The sequence below is a fragment of the Ruditapes philippinarum genome, unplaced genomic scaffold (genome assembly GCF_026571515.1).
Source record: "Ruditapes philippinarum isolate M1 unplaced genomic scaffold, ASM2657151v2 ctg564_1_1_1_1, whole genome shotgun sequence".
NCBI lineage: Eukaryota > Metazoa > Mollusca > Bivalvia > Venerida > Veneridae > Ruditapes > Ruditapes philippinarum.
In genome coordinates, this window is record NW_026864469.1 from 53,051 (window position 1) to 74,951 (window position 21,901).

Consider the following 21,901-nt stretch of genomic DNA (forward strand, 5'->3'; position numbering starts at 1 on the left):
AACAACAAAACTATAAATAATACAGAAAACAAGAGCGAATATTTGAAATTATGTAAATTTGTTAAAACAATAATTTTAAGATAATTAAAATTAGAATTCACCTCATATGTGATTACTTACATTCCAAGAATTACTTACATTCCAAGACTATTACACGAATATTTCACAGATAAATCTTTTATTACCCATTGTAAAGTGTTTGTTTGTTATAATTTTTGTCTAAATAGTATGACACTTTTTTCATTTAGCTTATAAGTATGAGTCTAGAAATGTCATTGTAAAGGTTTAAAATATTATGTCGTACATAATTGTACATCACTTGTCAGTTGTTTATATTATTATTTCTTTTCCCTTTTCCTTTTTTGTAACTATTCTCATCGTTTGTCGATAAATAAAAAGAAAGGTAATATGAAACGAAATTATACCCTTAGAGAGTGTCCAAATTACGTGACTCTCCACGGTTTTTTGTGGTAACATATTACTAAGAACTTTAACAATTTGTGGTTTTGATACATTGTTAATTGAACGTACTGCAGTTCAGCAAATGATATGAATAAATACTCTTTCTACGAATTATTTTACCACTCAAATTATATAATTATACATTGTACATTTGTTTAAAGAGCCTCTACTAACATTGTATTTATTACTAACCACATTTATTCATGTTAACATGAAATGTGTGTAATAAAGGAAATTTGACTTGACTTGAAAAAAAAAAAAATTATTATACTCCCTAAAAATTGATGAATAATGAACTTTTGTTTTTTTTATTTATAATTATTTATTAATAGTTACCTTTATTTAGTTTAGAAGTTTTCATTAAAATTATTGTAAATTATCAACTGCATAACACATATTTGATTAGGCAATTTCTTTAATAGTTTTAAATTGATTAGTATGAAAAACATTTTTATTAGCCAATAATTGTTTCATTGATTGTATAAGTTGATAATTCTAATTGATAGATACTATCCATTGTTACAATTTCTATTGATGAAAGAGTGATAATTTAATCAAACCAATATCACTGCACTACTTGATTGATTGTTATGAATGCTTTAACAAAGCAATTTTAATGTGATTTAAATGTTGCTAATTGAATGTGCTTTTCTGCTGAAATATTTTCTACTCATTTATACATTAAGATATTTACTACACAGCATAATGCAGTATGTGGCTCTCATACCCACTTAAAAAAACGAAAATTCCTCTGAGGGAGATTTTGTCCTAGGTAGCAATTTTATGAAGGGGATTTTGTCCACTTCAAAATTTCACACATGAAGGGGATTATGTCCACCCATGAAGGGGATTATGTCCGGATATACAAAAATACATGAAGGGGATTTTGTCCGAAGGGGATTATGTCTATTGATGTCACAGAAAAATATAACATCCTTTTATGAAATACAAAATGTATCAAGAAATTGCAAAATTTTCCTGTAATTATACAAAATTGAATAATTCAATATTCTATTGATTAACCAACTACATGCCTTGGCTTTATATCAGACAATCTTTTTTACACTCCCCAAAAAATATTGAAAAAAAAAAATTATTAAGCATCATTCTGGTTGTTCATCTGTCTGTTAGCAATTTGGTGTCAGCTCTCTATCTTTTGAGGGGAACCTCATATTTTCTTGTATTCCCTTATTATACCCCCGCACAACAAAGTTGTAAGGGGGGTATACTGGAATCAGCTTGTCCGTCCGGCTGTCCGTCCGGCCGTCGGTTTTTTCTTGTCCGCCCAATAACTTAAGATTCCTTTGACCCTTAGTCTTCATATTTGGCATGGAGGTTAGTCATGATTAGTAGATGACCCCTATTGATTTTGAGGTCAAAGGTCAAGGTCACAGGGGCCTTGACTTCAAAAAGCTTGTCCACCCAATAACTTAAGATTCCTTTGACCCTTAGTCTTCATATTTGGCATGGAGGTTAGTCATGATTAGTAGATGACCCCTATTGATTTTGAGGTCAAAGGTCAAGGTCACAGGGGCCTTGACTTCAAAAGATTGTCCACCTAATAACTTAAGATTCCTTTTACCCAAACCCTTATATTTGGCATGGAGATTAGTCATAATTGAGTAAATGACCACTATTGATTTTAAGGTCACTGGGTCAAAGGTAAAGGTCAGGGGCCTGGATTGAAAAAAGCTTGTCCACCCAATAACTTAAGATTCCTTTGAGCCACGGTCTTCATGTTTGGCATGAAGGTTCGTCATGATGAAAAGATGACCCCTATTGATTTTGAGGTCACCAGGTCAAAGGTCAAGGTCACAGGGCCTTGACTTCAAAAAGCTTGTCCACCCAATAACTTAAGATTCCTTTGACCCTTAGTATTCATATTTGGCATGGAGGTTAGTCATGATTAGTAGATGACCCCTAGTGATTTTGAGGTCACCAGGTCAAAGGTCAAGGTCACAGGGGCCTTGACTTCAAAAAGCTTGTCCGCCCAATAACTTAAGATTCCTTTGACCTACAGTCGTCATATTTGGCATGGAGGTTAGTCATGATTAGTAGATGACCCCTATTGATTTTGAGGTCACTAGGTCAAAGGTCAAGGTCACAGGGGCCTTGACTTCAAAAAGCTTGTCCACCCAATAACTTAAGATTCCTTTGACCTACAGTCGTCATATTTGGCATGGAGGTTAGTCATGATTAGTAGATGACCCCTTTTGATTTTGAGGTCACTGGATCAAAGGTCAAGGTCATAGGGACTTTGACTTCAAAAAGTTTGTCCACCCAGTAACTTAAGATTCCTTTGACCCACAGTCTTCATATTTGGTATGGATGTTGATCATGACTATAAGGTGACCCCTATTGATTTTGAGGTCACTGGGTCAAAGGTCAAGGTCACAGGGACCTTGACAAAAAAAAGCTTTTCTTCTCAATTGCTTAAGAATGTCCTGTCCGCAATGTATTGATTTTGACATTTTCACATTTGAAGCATGTAGAATACATAACTTAGCAATGCACTGGCTTAGTAACCTCAGATTTGGCAGGGAGGTTGTCCTTGAGCTCTAAATGGCCACTGTTGATTCTGACAAAGTGGTATGCGGGGGTATTCATGCCATGATAGTGGCAGTTCTAGTTTCCTTGTTTCTCTTATTTCCTTGGTATGCCTACCAATTAGCATTCGGCTCTTATAGTTTTGAATATTAATCTTATCACTGTTTATTCTAATTTTATGAATTTCTTATCACTGTTTATTGTAATTGTATGAATTTCTTATCACTGTTTATTCTAATTTTATGAATTTCTTATAACTGTTTATTCTAGACTAATTTTATGAATTTTGCAGTCTAAAGATGTAACATTTCGAGGCCATGGTGACAGTGTAGACCAGTTATGTTGGCATCCTAAACACCCAGATCAACTTGTCACAGCGAGTGGTGATAAAACAATCAGAATGTGGGATGCTAGGACTAACAAATCTATAGCCACAGTTAATACAAAAGGTTTAGTAGAAATAATTTTCTTAATATATTAATTTGTTAGTACAATACATATCCATAAATGACATTAGAATATATGAAATCCATGTTTTGAATCTTCTTATATTAATATTATTATATTTATTCATATACCGGTAGTTCTTGTTCATATTTCCGTCTGTCTCTCTGTCTGCTGTACAGCCACAGAAAGTTAAGATGTTTTCTGGTTGATACTATGAGGTTCAATTCCATGATTTAACAGTTTCATGTCAACCATAATCATAGTTAGAAAATAAAAGGAAACCACATAAACCATAACATTAAATTATAATTTTTCATTCTGGTTTATTGATAAAATGACACATGAGGATCAAAGAAAAGGCCTGTAAAAAAGGCCCATAAAAAGGCTCATGAATGTAAAATGTTGGAACATCTGTTAGTGTTGCACAAATTATAGAGTAACTGTGAAGATAATGAGATTAATCATGTAATTATCTCCCAAAATTTAATACTGCTTGTCCCAGTATAACTCCAAAATTATCATATACTAGGGTGCATCAATAAATTCATAAACTAATTCAATAGCGTCAAAATTACTGGTCCGTTTAAAATGAAACTTTAAATGCTGTGAAAACAGATCATTTCAAATTGAATAGTACTATGTACACAACTTTGACGTCATCACTTATGACATCATAAACCGTAAATGACGTCAAGTTACGGTCATCCGTTCGAAAATGATGTCACACAGCGTCAATGAACAGTGTTTCCTTATAAAGTTTTACAAAAAACTCGGAAAGTCTTTTTCCGATATTCCTGAAAATTTGCAAAAAGTTTATGGAGTGGCGGCTCTGTCAAAAGTTGCCATTTCAAAGTGGATGAAGCGGTTAAAAGACAGTAGAGAGGCAACTGAAGACGTCAGTCATGCAAGTAGACCAGTGACTGTAACAGATGAAGAAACAGTGGCTGCCATTCAGGAGTACATACTTCCAGATAGACGAGTAAGTGTGGAGCATGAAGCAGATAAGTTTCGCTATTTCATATGGTACAGCTCAGGGCATTATGACTGATAGATAAGAAATGTGCTGCGTTTTAGTAAAGATGGGTGCCTCGTTTCTTGACGTCAGAGCAGATGGGGATAAGGGTGAAAATGTGTCAGCAGTACGACAGGAGGTATTGTGACGGAGGAGATTACTTTCTAAATCAAGTGATAACATGTGATGAAATTTAGATTCACTTTTTTTAACAGGAAAGCAAACGTCAGAGTTCTGTCTGGAAGCATCCTTCCTACCCTCCCCTACAAAAGCGATAATTTCCAAGTCAGCCGGGAAAGTTATGGCCATTATATTTTGTGATACATACGGTGTAGTGATAAAACACTTTGTTCCTACCAAAGTGACAGTCACTGGGAACTATTATGCAACATTACTTAGAACGGAACTCATGGTGGCAATAAGGAGAAACGCCCACATCTAATTAGGTCCGGATTCATATTGCATCATGACAACGAGCCGAGCCATTCAAGCCACGTTGTCATTGATACTCTAGAAAAACTCGACGTTGAACTGTTACCTCACCCACCCTACAACCTGTACGTAGCAATTTGTGACTTTTGGCTGTTTCCAACATTAAAAAACAGTCTTCGTGGTACGAAATTTGAGTCTAAGAGAAACTGAGGTGTGCCGTGACAGACAGCTGCAGGAGATGTCACATGGCGGGCTACAACATGTATTGAGACATGGGTTGAGAGATGGGACAAGTGTAAATCCTGCATGGGATGTTACTTTGAGAAGGATTAATCATTTTAGGTACTTGAATTCAAACATTTCGTGGCTATTGAATTAGTTTACGAATTTATTGATGCACTCTTATTGACACTTCACACATACATGTAGATAAATGAGAGGGAGTGCATGAACCATAACTATACATTTTTTAAGATGCTAGATTTTTAAATTTTAAGCTTTTTCACCTTTTGGACTTCAGTGGAGCTCTTTTAAATATTGTTAATTACATGGAATTTAGTGGCAGAATTTACTTGTACTTTTCTTGATTAATACACCAGGGAGCAATATTTGGATTTGTTTTAAATTTTGATTTTCTTATTATATTCTTCTTACATAAAGAGTGCATTAATAATTTGTTGTTATTTTCCGTGAAAATGAAATGCAATGAAGAAATATATAATAACATGTTCAGAAATATTCTGGAAAAAATTTAGGTTTCATTTTAAAATAGCGAGGTTTGAATGCAAAACTGTTGTCCTTTATTTCATATGAATTACTAGAGTTTTGCAGTCAACCCTGAGACTATTCTAGTCATTCTGCTACCTTTATATCATGATAGGGCAAAGATGTCAAAAACTAGATGTATTAATTTCAGAATAACTGTGAAATAAATTATAAAGTGTTTGATATGTTATTTGTCAGCAATGGTTTATATGGTAAAAACAGTGTTACTATGTTAAAAATCTATCAAGATAGTAGTTAATTAAAATATGAAATGTGTATATATTGTGAACATACAATTTTCTTTTGTGAAATGATCTCTGGTTACAGTATTATTTCCCCAAAAAAGACAGCTAAAGTGGGAAAATAACACTGCAACCAGACATAGATTGACAAAAGAAAATTGTATCTTCACAATATCTACACATACCATATTCTTATTAGTCACCCTAAATTAAGACATGTAAATTGGGATGTTTTTGGCCAAGTGGTTAATATTTTTGACCCTTCACTTCTGAATAATGTACTGAAAGGCACTTGAGGTATTCTACCACTAGTAAAGCTGGAAAGTCGTCATATGATTTTGTGTTGGTGTCACGTAAAAATCCAGCTAAAAAAGTAAAAACGGTAAATAAATAAAAAAGGTACATGTAATTTAAAGTAAATGTATCCATTCTCAATCTCAAGAACTTCCTTTGCTCCCAATATAGACTTGATGAATATAAAAAAATCAGATTTCTGCTACTTTTTATTTTTATTTTGATTCAATTTTCCCCGACACTTATTTCATGACAAAAAGATTTCCCAATAGGATTGCCCTGAATCCACACACGAATGGTGGGGGACAAATAGTTTAATCAAATATGACTGTGTCATACTGATAAATTAGACTGTTTTTATTTCATCATTGATATGATCGAAACTAGTAATCATTAATAAATTATTTGAACCTATCATAAGGTGATGATTTGTTGTAACTCTTCATTCTTTACCAATTTGTTTTTATTTCAGGAGAAAATATAAACATATGTTGGTCACCAGATGGCAGCACTATAGCTGTTGGAAACAAAGATGATCTTATCACATTTATTGACGCCAAAACTCACAGGTCACGCCTAGACCAGCAGTATAACTTTGAAGTCAATGAGATCTCATGGAATAAAGACGGGGATCTTTTCTTCCTCACCAGTGGTCAGGGTTCTATACACATTTTAAGGTGAGTTTTTACACCTCAGTGTTTAGAGAATATTGTGCATGTACAATCTATCATGGAGAAATGTTGTTGTTTTGATAATGAGGTTAATCAGATCATACAAAACTTACATAAAGAATAATAGGGCTGTAGTGATTTCTTGGATACTCGGATATTGGCGATTCAGACCTTGGCAATTTTGTATTGGGTACAAATGTATTTGTTAGTCCTAAGATCCATGACAGCAATTCACATCTATATTTGGAAACATTCTAATGTCTCTCTTATTATTTTGTAAAGCCCTCAGAAAAACTATTGTATAACTGTTTTACTTTAATGTCTTGTTACATATTACATGCATTTACCCTGTACTCTAACATTTCTTTTCAATTAAACTTAAACTTTACACTGTTTTAAAGGAAATATGTAGAAGTCATTTTAAAAATGTATTTTTATTTTATTCATTTAAAATGTTATTTAAACAACTTTTTAATTTCTTTTTGTATAATAAGAACAATTAGATGATCCATGGTAGGATTTATGAGTCATCAGGACTGAATCTTGGATCAGATCGCAACCTGGTTGCAATACACAGCCCTAAAGAATAATATAAAATTGTAATTTATAGGAACTACAATATAAACAATGTGTAATATTAGAATAGTAGATAACAAATTGCAATGAACACATAAACAGAAAAAAAACTAGCAGATTTTTGTGGGGAACTTTTTATATTGATTAAATAGATATGATTTAGATCATAGCATTAGTATAATTTACTTTTGATATAATAGGGATTGTAAAGTGAAGTAATTTGGAAATATAATAATATAGACATGGAAATATACAGTGAGGTAGTGCAGATACATGTACTCAAAAAGAATTGTTTGATATTTTCAGAAGGAGATTATTGAAGTAAAAAAAAAATCAGAAGAGATAACTTATAAGATCTTGCATTCTGTTTTAACAACTTGTATGTCATACAAATGACATTTGAAGCTGTTACATACATTTTTAGCTCACATGAGCTTGCTCAGGGTGAGCTTTTTAGGATCATTGAATGTCCGTCGTCTGTCCACATTTGTTCGTTAACACTCTAGTGGTCATATTTTTGCCTCAGTCATCATCAAACTTTGTCAGGATGCTTGTCTAGGTATTTGCTCATCTGAGTTCGAACATGGGTCATCTCGGATGAAAAACTAGGTCACAGGAGCTAAAAAAGAAAAATCTTGTGAACACTAGTGGCTACTGTTTTGATCCAAATATCCTGGAAATTGGTCTGAAAGTTTGATTTGATGATTTCTAGGTCAAGTTCGAATATGGGTCACTTGGGGACAAAAACTAGGACACTGTCCAAATATGGAACAACCTTGTTAACACACTAGTAGTCACATTTTTGACTTAGTTGTCATCAAACTTGGTCAGGATGTTTGTTTAGGTAATTGCTCGAATGAATTTGAACATCAGGTGAGCGATCTAGGGCCATCTTGGCACTCTTATTAATTTATGAGTATGTTTTATTTTCAGTTATCCTGATTTGAAAACACAACATGTTCTAAATGCACATCCTGCCAATTGTATTTGTATAGAGTTTGATCCAAAGGGCCAGTATTTTGCTACAGGAAGTGCCGATGCTTTAGTCAGTTTATGGAATCTCTCAGAGTTGGTGTGTGTACGAACTATATCAAGGTAGGTAATGATGTGGGTGTAGCTAGACTTTTTATTGCAAGAGTGAAAACATCATCCTACAGAGAGATTTAGGTTGTTGATAAACATGATAAATGAAGCTTGTTTTTACTTCAAATAGTCTTACATTGACTACTGTGAGTCTTAGCATGAGATCATTTGTTTCCAGTGAATGGGCCATAAAGTTACGTTTAATTTTTAGCTTGTCTTTTTCAATGAAAAGGTAGAGCTGTTGTGATTGCTAGTCATAGTTTCATGGTCAGACAAAAACATAACTGTTGCCAAATACTGAAACATTTAAAAAGATATCCATATTAAACTTTGAATACTGGTACCTGCAATCATAACAGGGTGCAATTATAAAACAAAGGGATTTAATCTTAGTCTGAAAGCTGTATGTTTGAAGTTATGCCCCATCCTTATTGAAGACTGCTTATATAAACTGGTTATTGAAAGTGATTGCTCTCACAGGTGAGCGTTGATACCACATTGGATGCTCTTGTTGAGAATAATTTAGGGAGTTGGTAACAGTTTGAATGTACTTGTATGTCATTAGGCCTGTGCCACCAGAACAGTGCCAAACTAACCTTTACATTCATGCAGTTTGACTTGACTAGACTTACACTAGTCTTTCATAATTGATATCAGAAAATATTTATAATAAACAAGTCCTCTTTAAGACATTACCGTATATGTACAATATAAAAAATCTCAAAACGAAAGAAGTAGAAGTTGACATGACTATATAATAATTTGCTAGTACTATATGAATAGTTCAAGTAATTTATGTGATAATATATATCTTCTTATATTTTAGGTTAGATTGGCCAGTACGTACAATGAGTTTCAGTCATGATGGTAAAATGTTAGCAGCAGCATCTGAAGATCTTGTTATTGATATATCTGAAGTTGAAACTGGTATAAATTCTTCTTTATACTCTATATTATCATGATCTTAGTAGTCTTAGTTTGGTTTATATGTGCTGATAAATTTAGTTTTTTTCAAATCAAACAGTGTTTAGCTCAACTAAAGTAGAATTGTTTTACTCATATTATTGCTTTACAGTTTGAGTTTTTGCATTTTACTTGTGGTACATTTTCATAATCTCATGAACCACTAAAAGTAAAAATATTTGTTTGTAACCTTACATATGTCTTTGGGTTTGTATTTGTCAAACAATATCCAAGGCACATAACTCATAACTGGCATTGAAAATTTGTAGTTAAGGATTTGCGTGCAATATCAATCTTTAAAATAATTAAGGTATTCAATTAAAGCTTAATACTGGGTCATAATTAGAAAGCATTGTCCAACACCCATAACTCTGGCATGGATATTGACTAAATGACTCTTTGTGAACCTATAAAAACTTGTTGACAAAGTTTTACATGAAACACCAATCTTCATAAGTACCCGGTACTGGAGGTATTCACTCGAAGCTTTACACTTGTCTTTGGAATTATAATTGGAAAATCACTATCCAAGACAGCACAACTATGTCATGTATTTTGAATGAAATTGTCACCTTCAAGACTTTATTTACTCTCATTATTCAGATTCATGTTTTACTGTCAAGTTCTGAGTAAGTCTGGTGCTTACTGTCAAGTTCTGAGTTAGTCTGGTGCTTACTGTCAAGTTCTGAGTTAGTCTGGTGCTTACTGTCAAGTTCTGAGTTAGTCTGGTGCTTACTGTCAAGTTCTGAGTTAGTCTGGTGCACTGTTCTACTGACAGCTCTTGTTGTTTATACTGTGAAGTCACTTGAATTCGTCAGCATGAAATTTTAGCGTTTTGTGAAAGAAGATTTTTTGTGGATCCTTATATTCATGGATTGTCTGTTTGTACAAAAAAGGAAAATGCAAGTTATGTTATAAGAAATACATGTATTTGTACAGCAGACGAAATAAGATTTCATTGGATCTAAAATTCATTAATTGACCTATCCATAAAAAACCATGAAAATTAGTGTCTAACGAATAATAATGATTTGCATTATTTATTCTCAGACACTATTTTCATGCAATTAAAGGCATGGTCCATGGAGTTATACTACATTCTATTTATTAATAATTTTCAGGTGAGAAAATAGCAGAGGTACCTTGTGAGTCCCCAACATTTACAGTGTCATGGAATCCCAAAAAACCTCTTTTAGCCTTCGCATGTGACGATAAAAGTGAACGTGATCGTGATAGAGATGCTGGTACAGTCAAACTGTTTGGTCTCCCAGGCGACCATTAGTGTACATTGGGCAAATATCAATTAAGGGATTTGTGGGTATAGAGCATAGAAGCTGAAATGTGTTCATACATTTTCAAGCATGTTGTGGCAAGTAAGAAGCTGTCAGATGTGGAGTCTAAATTTGTGTTCAGAAGACAAGAGTGATGAAAGGGTTGTACTGTGAAATGCTATATGACAGAGATTTTTAGTTATCATCTTGGATTTACACCACTATTTGATCTCACGAATTAGATTGTTGAGACCATTTTGCTAAAATAATTATGGAGATATGCTACTGATTAATTACAAAAATAAAAATGACAAGACCTTTATAAAATGAAGAGACCTTGCAATTGGACGCCTTCAATAAACTTGTAGCCACTGTACTGATTTTAATACATGTAATTTGTTAAGACTTTTAAAAATGAAATGGCTGAAGTAAATGATAATTAAACTGTATTTTATTTGAAGTAAATTGGTGAGACTTCATTACTTTTAAAATTAATAATCATTGAATTTCTGATAATTGAAAAATCACAGAAACTCAAACTGTCAGACAAACTTGCTTCTTATTCAAAACTAAATTGATCCCAGGAAAATTTTTTTAAGATGATAGATTTATTTATTGCCTAAATTTGTTCAGACATTGGTGAAGTATTTCAACCAATTTTGCTACAAGAGAGAGAGAGAGTGTTTTTAAGATTGATTACTTTTCAAAATAGGCCTAATTGGCATCCATGGGCGAGTGGTTAAGGTCACTAACATGCCCCATACCTCTTTGGGGTGCCCCTCACCTGTTAATCCTGTCAGGAACTTCCAATGCTTACGATAGATGCACCTGTTAGTGCCTGAAATAATACACGGAGAGGTACATGAGGTCTTCATCCACCAGCAAAGCTGGAAAGTTGCCATATGACCATTACAGTGTTGATGTGACTTAAACAATCAAACAAAACAGATAAACAGAAGCGTTAAAGATTGAAACTCTTAACTGATAAAAAATGATGTTTTAAGCTTTCATCTCTCTTCAAAGTAGGAAAATACTGAACATTTTCATGAACAAGTAACATTTATAAAAACTTTTTATTAGTTTATCAAATAAGAAATAGTAGCATTTAAATTTTACATTATAATTTTATGAATTTAGACAATTGAAAAAGTAAGCTGTAATGATTAATATAATTGTTATATGGATACTAGTAATTGTTATAATGTCAGATGATGCTTACTGAAATATTTTATGTACATTTTACTATAATAAAATGTTTACTATTCTTTATTGTATTCCTGGAGTTATAATTCTGTTTTGTTATATGATGACCACAAATTATGAAATGATAAAAATATTGTGTATTTGATTAGTTTTTTATTTCAATTCTTGTTTTTTTTTAATGAAATAAAAATGTGTATATTTTCCTAATATTATTCAGTATTCTTTTCAGAGATTTGATTATTTATGATTTCCCTAAGGCTATGTCTTTCTGCAAGAGTTGGCCACTTAAAAGTTTAAAAAAATTTCCCCAAGAAAAGGATTGTGCATTCTTTTTTAGCTTCTAGCACATGTACATATTATAAACTGATGTCTGGCACTATGGGTGTCTGTGGCCAGGTTGTTAAGGTTGTTAACTACAAATAACTTGACCCACACCACTGTGAGTTTCGAGTCTTGCCAGGGACTATGATTTCTTTCATGTGGGCAAGCTTTCCAGGAAGTTTATGGCACGTTTGTGGTTCTACTTAGGTATGTGTTTGTGTCGAAATAATGTATGGAGGGTCACCTGTGGTGTTACTCCACCAGTAAAGCTGGAAAGTCACCATTTGACTTTTACAATGTTAGTGTAATGTAAATCCCAACAAAAAAATGTCTGCGTAGTTTGGGGACTTGCTTTTTTCTGGCTTTCTGAAGGACAATGATGCTTCTAAGATACTGTTTGTGTCTGAAAAAAAAAGCTGACTGGTCAGGTTCACTGACTTCATATCACATGCCTCTTACTGTGCTATGTTTGTAATTTGCTATGTTTGAAACTTGACGGTGACTTTGAATACTTTCTAGCTTTAAGATATTTAGTGGTTCTTCTTGGTAACCTGCCTATGTCAGTGTGCCTTCTCCAACTGTAAAGCTGGCAACTGCCTGTATGACCATTGCAGTGTTTCTCAAACAAAACATAGTACAATTGTCCATTGGCACAAGAAAAGCACAAAAGGTCTTCTTCAGCATTTCCTAATTTTGTAATCCTGCTCATTTTGATGTTTGTTTGTTTTGGGTTTTACGTCACATCGACACAGTATAGGTCATACCACGATGTTCCAGCTTTACTGGTGGAGGAAGTCCTCAGGTGCTCCTCCGTGCATTATTTCAGGCACGAACGGACACCTGAGTAGAACCACCGACGTTCCGTAAGCTAGCTGGATAGCTTCCTCACATGAAAGAATCCAAAATCCTTGCCGGGATTCGAACCCATAAGCACTCGGCGACGGACGCCCCTCATTTTGATGTAAATTTCATAAGATATAAAAAAAGAATTGCATGATTTAGACATTTTTTTATTTTGTAATCTTTAATTTGCCATTTATAAATTCAGAAGTTAGCTTTCAATGAGTAATTCTGTAAAATCTGTTCCCAGTAAGTATAAAGTTCACTCTTTGGAATTTTCCAGAGTCGACGTAATACTGGCCAGCCTTTTTCTGAAGTTCTCAGACAGTATGTGTTACTGGGGTCTAATTTATGCTCATAACTTCCGTATGTTACAGACTGAGCTAAACGTGCACATATACATTCTTTAATAACCTGACAGTCGGCCGCCGGAAGCGGAAATGTGTTAAAATATCCGGCCAAGGTATGTCCAGCTGCCTCTATTGGCTCTAGAGTTGTAGTTTCTATCATCATATACGCAATTGCGATACCTAATTCATAAACTATTAACTCGTGCACCAAATCGCCAAAATCAAGAACCCCGTGCACGTGATATTCCGTGTTTGTTCCACTAGCAGTTGAAACTTCAACACCATTTACTATGATGTTACCCTCGTTCAGATCTCCGTGAACACAGCCTGAATAAAATACCAGTAACTAGAGAACTATACCAGAAGCCAAGCATACCAAAACGTCATGGTTTCTGTATTCATGGAACAGTGAAGTGTTCATCAAAAAATCGGTATATCTAAAAAAATCTAAAATATAATAACTTGAGAGAAAGAGTGCTGCTTTGAAGTAACTAAGGATATTAAAGCACTTTTGTCCATACTTCTTATGCTGTAATAATCGGTCATTTGATGAAAAGATATTTTGTTGCCAAAAAAGAAACATAAACATACATGTAAAGACAGTTACAATACAATGGTATAACAAATTTGGCAAAAGGGTTGACCCACAAGTTCTCTGGGTCTTCCCTTGAAGGTTATTTATATCATATACCATTACATTACTTTTCCTCCGGCTTTGGATAAGGATAACTTAATTGTACATGTACGTAACATAAATTTCTAAACTCGTTAAGCGTTGGCGCATTTAGGCTTATGAAGCAGAATAACATCTAGTTTTAAAACTCAATTATCTAAAAACGCAGAATTTTACCTTGCAGCAGATTTCCTGCGTTTCCGGCAACGTTTTGTGTGAAATGTTTTACGACATCCTTGACGAGTTCTCTATCCCCTACATCAGTAATACAGTCTATCTTGTCTCCCATATTCATTACTTCTCTAAGGTTCCAGTGTCTGGAGTGATTCACCAAACCTGGATGCTCAAAATTCTTACAAAACATGTAAACTTGTTAAATAATATTGGCAGATGAAAGTAACACTAGCTTTGTAAAATGGTTAGATGCATTTGTAATTTGGACATTGTTCTTATTAAGCCTTAGGTGTCTTGAAAATGTATTTAACCCGAAAATTAAAGTTTATTCGAAATGAATAGATTAATTATCCAGATATGACCGTTCTAATGATTGCAACCGCAACGGTAAACCAAACTCACAACACTGCTTCAGAAGTAGGTCTGGCAAATAAAATTTTATATTTAAAAAACAAAACAATACTGGAGAAAATTCCTAAGGTATTATCACCCTGTTTAACTGTTCATCATATTCTAGTAATGCAGGACATCCTTCTTCTTCTCAATGTAAAAAGTGTGGTATCACTGTTGAACAATTTAAAATGATAATCTCGCTTAAATAAATAAATGCACATTGATTTTAAAAATAAAGGCGCAAGCAAGGATTGAACTTTTACCTTAAGCACGTTGCTTAGCCTTCCAGTCAGTTGGCCAACTTCGAAGCACAATTCTACCGTGTATGGTTTACCGTCAAGGACAATCCAGGTTCGAACTGGAATAGTCTCACAAGAAACGTACAACCTTCTTTCCCTGAAGAAATATTAAACATGTGTTGTTGTGATGAAAATAATAATTCAAAATTCGGTCATCATCGGAAAAGTTACGCAACGTTAAGCTATATACTAACTTATCTTTGTCGCAAACAAGGCAAACCTATTAATTTCTGTGCAGTTTTGATAAAGGTTTTGCCATAATTATATTTATATACTGAAAAAAATAGTAAGTCTGTACTTTCGGATTTACAACTTAATCATTTTGATACAGAAACCCTTGAAATACATAATAACGTCGAATAAAAATAGGTGACATGATAGAAATTGCCAATATGGTTTGAATTCATAGATCTTTCCATATCTTTCAGCTGTAGAACTCACCTGACCTACTATTGAGACTTTCTGTTGAATAAAGTTCCCCTTGAATATTTGGGACCGGATGTGAAGTTACGATACCAGCTTTTGATACCTGTTCAATAGCGGCATGCATAGCTCCTGCAAGAAAATATGAAAAGAAATGTATAAATTTATGATCAGCATCACCACTACCAACATCACTTTCAATATCATTTGGACCCACAAAAATCAAATATTTCCCATCAACATCATTGTCATCATCACCGCCACCACTAACATCACTTCCATTATCATCATCATCATAAATTTAAATCATAGTTATCGTTCTCATCGTCGCCTTCAACATCACTTTCATTTAGCATCATCACGCCAGCATAATCACCTTCTAATTGTCGCCCTTTCAGTTATCTAATTTGTATAGAATAAGAAAGAACCCATCTTCTGTTGTTCGCTTATTCGTACTGAATAATGGTAAAATTGTCAAGCACAGTATATCGCTTTGTTTGGCAAAATTTTGAACACTACATATGTTCTCAGTGAAGAAAAAAGTTAAGTTTTAGGTTAAATTTCCAGATAGAAAATAAGGAAAGGCTGGTCAACTCCTTTTAATGATTTCCTGAAGGCAAAGCAAGAGAGGCAATTCAATGTCAACTGATGTTCTAACGCTAGCAAGACGCTCATAAAGTATTTACAATTCATTTTTAAATACCGTCATATGCTGAAAATATGTACGTATAAGTTACCTTATAGTAAAAAAGTAAAAAATCTACCCATGTATCACTTAAATATAACAGTTATTGAAAAATATACTTTAGTGATCAGTACAAAGTATTAAGTTACACAGGTGCACACAATATAGATATTTTATTAAAATGTTTCAGTAATATTACAAAACAAAATCAAATAGCTGGTTACGTTGGTTATAAAAAACAACTTATAACTTAAGGGTGGGCACACGGTACAACTGTATCTCCGTTAAACTCCGGCTAGAATTTAGTCAATTTCGTATTATACCACTAGCCTTTCGTATGGAACGCCGTGACTGTCTTATGTTATTAATGTTTTTGCTAACTTGTGAAACGATAATATTATTTTGTCGTTTGAGCATGTTAACATGTGCAAATTACATCACGTCTTGTCAAAGGAACTTGCTGACTTGTACAAACAGCATGTTAACTTGTCAAATTATTATGATGACATGTGCAGACAATATGCTAACTTGTCAAAGTATCGTGATGACTTGTGCAAACAACATGTTAACTTGTCAAAGTATAATGATGACTTGTGCAAATGACATGGTAACTTGTCAAAATGTAATGATGACTTGTGCAAACGACATGTTAACTTGTCGAATTATTGTGATGACATGTGCAAACAGCATGTTAACTTGTCAAAGTGTCATGATGACTTGTGCAAACGCCATGTTAATTTGTCAAAGTTTAATGATGACTTGTGCAAACGACATGTTAACTTGTCGAATTATCGTGATGACATGTGCAAACAGCATGTTAACTTGTCAAAGTATCATGATGACTTGTGCACACAGCATGTTAACATGTCAAATAACCATGATGACTTGTGAAGACAACATGTGAACTTGTCAAAGAATCGTGATGACTTGTGCAAATGACATGTTATCTTGTATCATACTGACATGTCAAACCGTACTGTTAACTTGTCAAAGTATCATGATGACTTGTGCAAATACCATGCTAACATGTAAAAATTCCATGATGACATGTGTAAACAGCATGTTAACTTGTCGAATTATCGTTATGACATGTGCATACAGCATGTTAACTTGTCCAAGTATCATGATATCTTGTGAAAACGACATGTTAACTTGTCCAAGTTTAATTATGACTTGTGCAAATGCTATACAGACTTGTCAAAATTTCATGATGACATGTGCAAACAGTATGTTAACCTGTCAGTTCATCGTGATAACATGTGCAAACAACATGCTATCTTGTCCAAGTATCATGGTGACTTGTGAAAGCGACATGTTAACTTGTCAACATTTCATGATGACATGTGCGAACAGCATGTTAACTTGTCAATGTATCATGATGACTTGTGCAAATGCCATGTTAACTTGTCAATGTATCATGATGACTTGTGCAGACAACATGTTAATTTGTCAAAGAATCGTGATGACTTGTGCAAAACACATGTTAACTTGTTAAGGTATTATGAGCATGTCATCACGATAATGCGACAAGTTAACATGCTGTTTGCACATGTCATCATGAAATCTTGACAAGTTAACATGTCGTTTGCACAAGTCATCATGATATTTTGACAAGTTAACATGTCGTTTGCACAAGTCATCATGATACTTTGACAAGTTAACATGTTGTCTGCACATGTCATAATGATTATTTGACAAGTTAATATGCTGTTTGAACAAGTCAGCATTGTCTTTAGACAAGATATTATTTTATTGCACATGATAATATGCTTAAATGACAAAATAATATCATCGTTTCAAAAGATAGCAAAAACATTGATAACATAAGACAGTCACGGCGTTCCATACTTTCGGATCACACATGCGCACATGAGTGTAGTTTGTCGATGCCGCGAAAAGAATAAACACTCAAAAAACAGGTCAATTCTTATCACAATTCATGTTTGGGAGGAAAACTTTAATTTAAATAGTAAGCTCACCCACCAACAAAATTGACTTTTGATGAATCTACTGTATTCAAAACCTTAAGTACGTATCCATCTTCTGAAACACCTTTAATATAATTATTGCTGCTTTTAACATCTACCATAACGTGAATGTTGACGTCATCGTAACTTGCAAGTGTCTTCTGTTTTATCGTCCGCAGGCCATACAGACGCTGCACGAGTTGACAGACGTCATCTGCCGTCAATAATGCGCGTTCCATCTGGCTAAAATAATGCGTTCAACCTATATCAAAAGTGAACGTTTAAGTTACCATAATATAATAAATATAATAATTGATATAATAAATTTTCTTGTGTTACGACACAGGCGCTAGTCACATAATCAAATATTTTACATAACCGGTCTATATATATCTTTATATACATATATAGACCGGTTATGTAAAATATTTGATTATGTGACTAGCGCCTGTGTGTTACGATCAAATCATTGATGCTATTTTATAATTGCTACTTCCGGTAGATGATGATTAACATAAAAAATACCGATTTCTGGCATTTGAAAATCCGCAACTTCTACAGTATATATTTGTAATTTATCAACCATTTTTTACGGAAAATTACGCCACACAACAGTCATGGCGTTCAAATATGAACGTTTACCAAATAGTAGAATACATGGAAAACGTATTTGCATTTAATACATAAATTAAATGCGTGTGTCTTAAATTAGGAGCACAGAATTACACTACCGTAAATCTTATACTAGTACATGTATTCTCAATAGTTTTCCTATTTACACTTTTAACAAATTAAACGGAGTCATTTTAATATGACATACAAAAGACAATTTTCACCGAACAGTTTGAAGTCAGTCCATTAAAACGGTCCAGCTATGTTACTTGTAGCGATACATTTTATTTCGTGAATACATGAAGCTTCAGCATTGCTATATAAAATTCAGTAGAACGATCGGGGGTTTTAATGTTCATTAACAATGTTAACGATAGAGTTTTGTAATAAAATAGAAATATTTTATAACATAAATAATATAAGGTGTCCTATTTTGAAGTACTGAAGTACAGACGGGCTGGCTGTCACTTAAACCTATAACCATACCGTACGTGATATCAGAAACAATGCGATGCCCTTCATTATTACAGACTGATATTTTTTCAGAAAGTGTAATATAATGTTTGATCGTGAAATAACCTAGATTTTATTTTCAACAATCACTGTGTAGAATCACATCATTTACTGCAAGCTAATAGAATTCAATGTGTATCATTTTTGCGGCAGATGTGTTTCTACACAGTGAACATAGAGGAAAACAACCAGAGCTGAATTTTATCTGACCTAAAATGCAGTAATTAAGGGGCTGATTTTAATAAGAGTGTAGTTTTGTTATTGTATTACATGTATTCAATTCAAGCGTTTTCCGTCGTTTACTAATGTTATCGTTAAAAATATCACTATTTGTTTGTGTGTAATTCCTTTTTATACAGAATAACAATATACAAAATGTATAGCGTCTTTTGAAATATAACTATACATTCACCTACAATATATTACATATCGCGTTTGTTTTGTCGTAAGGGCGAATTAAAACTAATATGTTACATTTGTGCCAGTTTGTATGATATAAATAGATTGATAAATGACCTAAATCTGCCATGAATAAAATTATGTAACATAAAATCTGCACACGAAAATGGTTTGTCTGTTCATAAACCGCAGAATGATAAAATCATAGACATTAATGTAATAAATGAAATAAAGTGCAAATAACACGTAAATCTAATAACAAAATAGTATATTACTTACTTGTTTAATATACATGTACAATCTTTTGTTTACATTGGTATACAGTTGTAGTCCGTAAATTTTCACCATATGTAAAGATATACAATGCGCATGCGGTACACTAAATATTTAATTTAATCGACCAATACGTACCAGTTCGAAAGTTATTGCGCTGCCAAAATCACACATTTTATAATCTGATAGCATCATTACTAACCATTACACTGTTGGGAAATATACCAGTATGTTTAGAAGGACTATTAGTCAATATACTTTCAGCTCGTTCCTAAAATAATCTTGAAATAGGCTCATTTATATAGGCTAATTTATACATCCAAATTAATAACATGTACTGTCCTTATAATTAATTTTATACAAATTATGCATCACAATAAGACGTGGTTTCACTAGGTCAAAGGTCACTGTCTCACTGTTATAGAGATCAGAGGAAACGCTTGTCGGATTCGAATTAAAACTTCTACATGTATAAACTTTAATGTATTTTAATAGTTAAAATTCGCCATTAATGTTCACCATTGTAAGTCAAAGTATACATGTCGCACGTCGGATGTCAATCCCTTTGTCAGTGAGTGTGGGCATGCCACCATTCTTCAGCGCAGGTCAGAATTTTACAAATATTAGCGTATAAACTTATCATTTTGAAAAGTGCTAAAGGTAACGAATCATGGTCATCCGTGGATAGTGAAAGCCTAAACCTAAAATGAGCAAGTTCAGTGTGGCCAAAAACACAATTCCAAATATTTTTTCAAAATCCTTCTACAGGCTGATAACCAGTTGTTCAGCATTACCCAACGATATATGACATAACTACGTTAAAGAAAATTACAATTTGCATGCATTGCTCCTAATTAATAAAGACTGACAGCAATTTTTATTTACCCCCAACCACCAAAAATCACACCCGAAATATACTTATATGGGTCATGTTTATGAAAGTGCAGTATACTCAAGAATCTGCCTGATTCATTAAAAATATCAATTACACACAGTGCATTAAATGGCAAATGAACTGTCAGTCATACGTTTAAATTTTTCACAAAATTTATCCGAAGTTTTTTACTAGTTTGGCGCCAACTGTCAATGCTTGATTTTAACTTTCTAACCTCCATTTAGAGAGTAAAATACATACAAAGCTACCAATATGTTTGTTTTCGGATAAATACCCAAAATCACTTATTATTTCTTGAAAAGAATTTAAGGAAGAAAGATAGCCTTGCAAGTTAATTATCCACATTCATACTAGAGTTACCTCTCATTATTTGTTATTTTTCAAATATGACTTCAAATAGGAATAATATTGCAGTTTAATACAGTATTGAATTGTAATATATTGTTCACATTTATCCATCAATATAAAGCCTTACATTATTCATGCCAGCGGGCCTGTTAACATTCGACAAAAAAGTACATTGAGCACTATAGTAATATGTTTTTATTAGACCGTGGTGGCGAGGAAGATCTACGAAAGCCTAATAGTGTCAAATGAAATAAAAAATAAAAATGCAAAGGCGTTATAACGTGAATAAAGGCATTATTACGCGAATCAAAAGGCGTAAGAACGCGAATAAAGGCGTAGCAACGCAAATCAAAAGGCGTAATAACGCGAATAAAGGCGTAGCAACGCGAATAAAGGCGTTATAACGCGAATCAAAAGGCGTAATAACGCGAAAAAAGGCGTAGCAACGCGAATCAAAAGGCGTAATAACGCGAACCAAAAGGCATAATAACGCAAAACAAAAGGCTAATTTAATACCATATAAATTCCAAACCGTGGCCTAGTAATGTAAGATAGGAAGAACAATTTGATCTAAATAAATCGATCAAGACGTACGTTTTATTTTCAATTCTGTACGGATACGTCCTAAGGCCACAGTCTGATTTTTTAAATCTTTTATTAGGAAATGCTTTCGTCAGATTAAAGGTTAACTTTCACCCAACTATAGATACTTTTCTACATAGACAAAGAAGGGAATGTCTCCTATAATTGTGACTTAACTGAAACACT

The 21,901-nt window shown here is 33.5% G+C and overlaps 2 protein-coding genes across 2 annotated transcripts in view; one reads left to right on the forward strand and one right to left on the reverse strand.

Moving 5' to 3' along the window:
• Nucleotides 1-11,397, forward strand: part of LOC132725718 (THO complex subunit 3-like) — a 28,029-nt gene extending 16,632 nt beyond the window's left edge. Inside the window, exons 2-6 of the mRNA XM_060710906.1 lie at nucleotides 3,302-3,458; nucleotides 6,674-6,878; nucleotides 8,382-8,543; nucleotides 9,358-9,458; nucleotides 10,616-11,397. Coding sequence (XP_060566889.1) covers nucleotides 3,302-3,458; nucleotides 6,674-6,878; nucleotides 8,382-8,543; nucleotides 9,358-9,458; nucleotides 10,616-10,776 — 786 coding nt within the window. The 3' untranslated portion in view covers nucleotides 10,777-11,397. The remainder of the gene's footprint in view (nucleotides 1-3,301; nucleotides 3,459-6,673; nucleotides 6,879-8,381; nucleotides 8,544-9,357; nucleotides 9,459-10,615) is intronic.
• Nucleotides 11,398-13,283: 1,886 nt separating this feature from the next.
• On the reverse strand, nucleotides 13,284-20,034 carry LOC132725724 (hydroxylysine kinase-like). Its single transcript, XM_060710912.1, has 6 exons — nucleotides 19,897-20,034; nucleotides 18,110-18,355; nucleotides 15,460-15,573; nucleotides 15,054-15,115; nucleotides 14,330-14,504; nucleotides 13,284-13,806 (listed from the first exon to the last, which is right to left on the reverse strand). Exons 2-6 carry the CDS (start codon nucleotides 18,330-18,332, stop codon nucleotides 13,334-13,336), a joined length of 1,047 nt encoding a protein of 348 aa, XP_060566895.1. The 5' UTR covers nucleotides 18,333-18,355; nucleotides 19,897-20,034; the 3' UTR covers nucleotides 13,284-13,333.
• Nucleotides 20,035-21,901: the final 1,867 nt, after the last annotated feature.

Excerpts from the sequence above, each read along its gene's own strand:
- LOC132725724 (XM_060710912.1), bottom strand. The coding sequence starts at position 18,332 with ATGGAACGCGCATTATTGACGGCAGATGACGTCTGTCAACTCGTGCAG. Across the intron at positions 15,574-18,109 it reads ATCAAAAGTCAATTTTGTTG|GAGCTATGCATGCCGCTATT; the intron begins GTGGGTGAGCTT and ends ATTTTCTTGCAG. Across the intron at positions 13,807-14,329 it reads CGCAGGAAATCTGCTGCAAG|GCTGTGTTCACGGAGATCTG; the intron begins GTAAAATTCTGC and ends TATTTTATTCAG.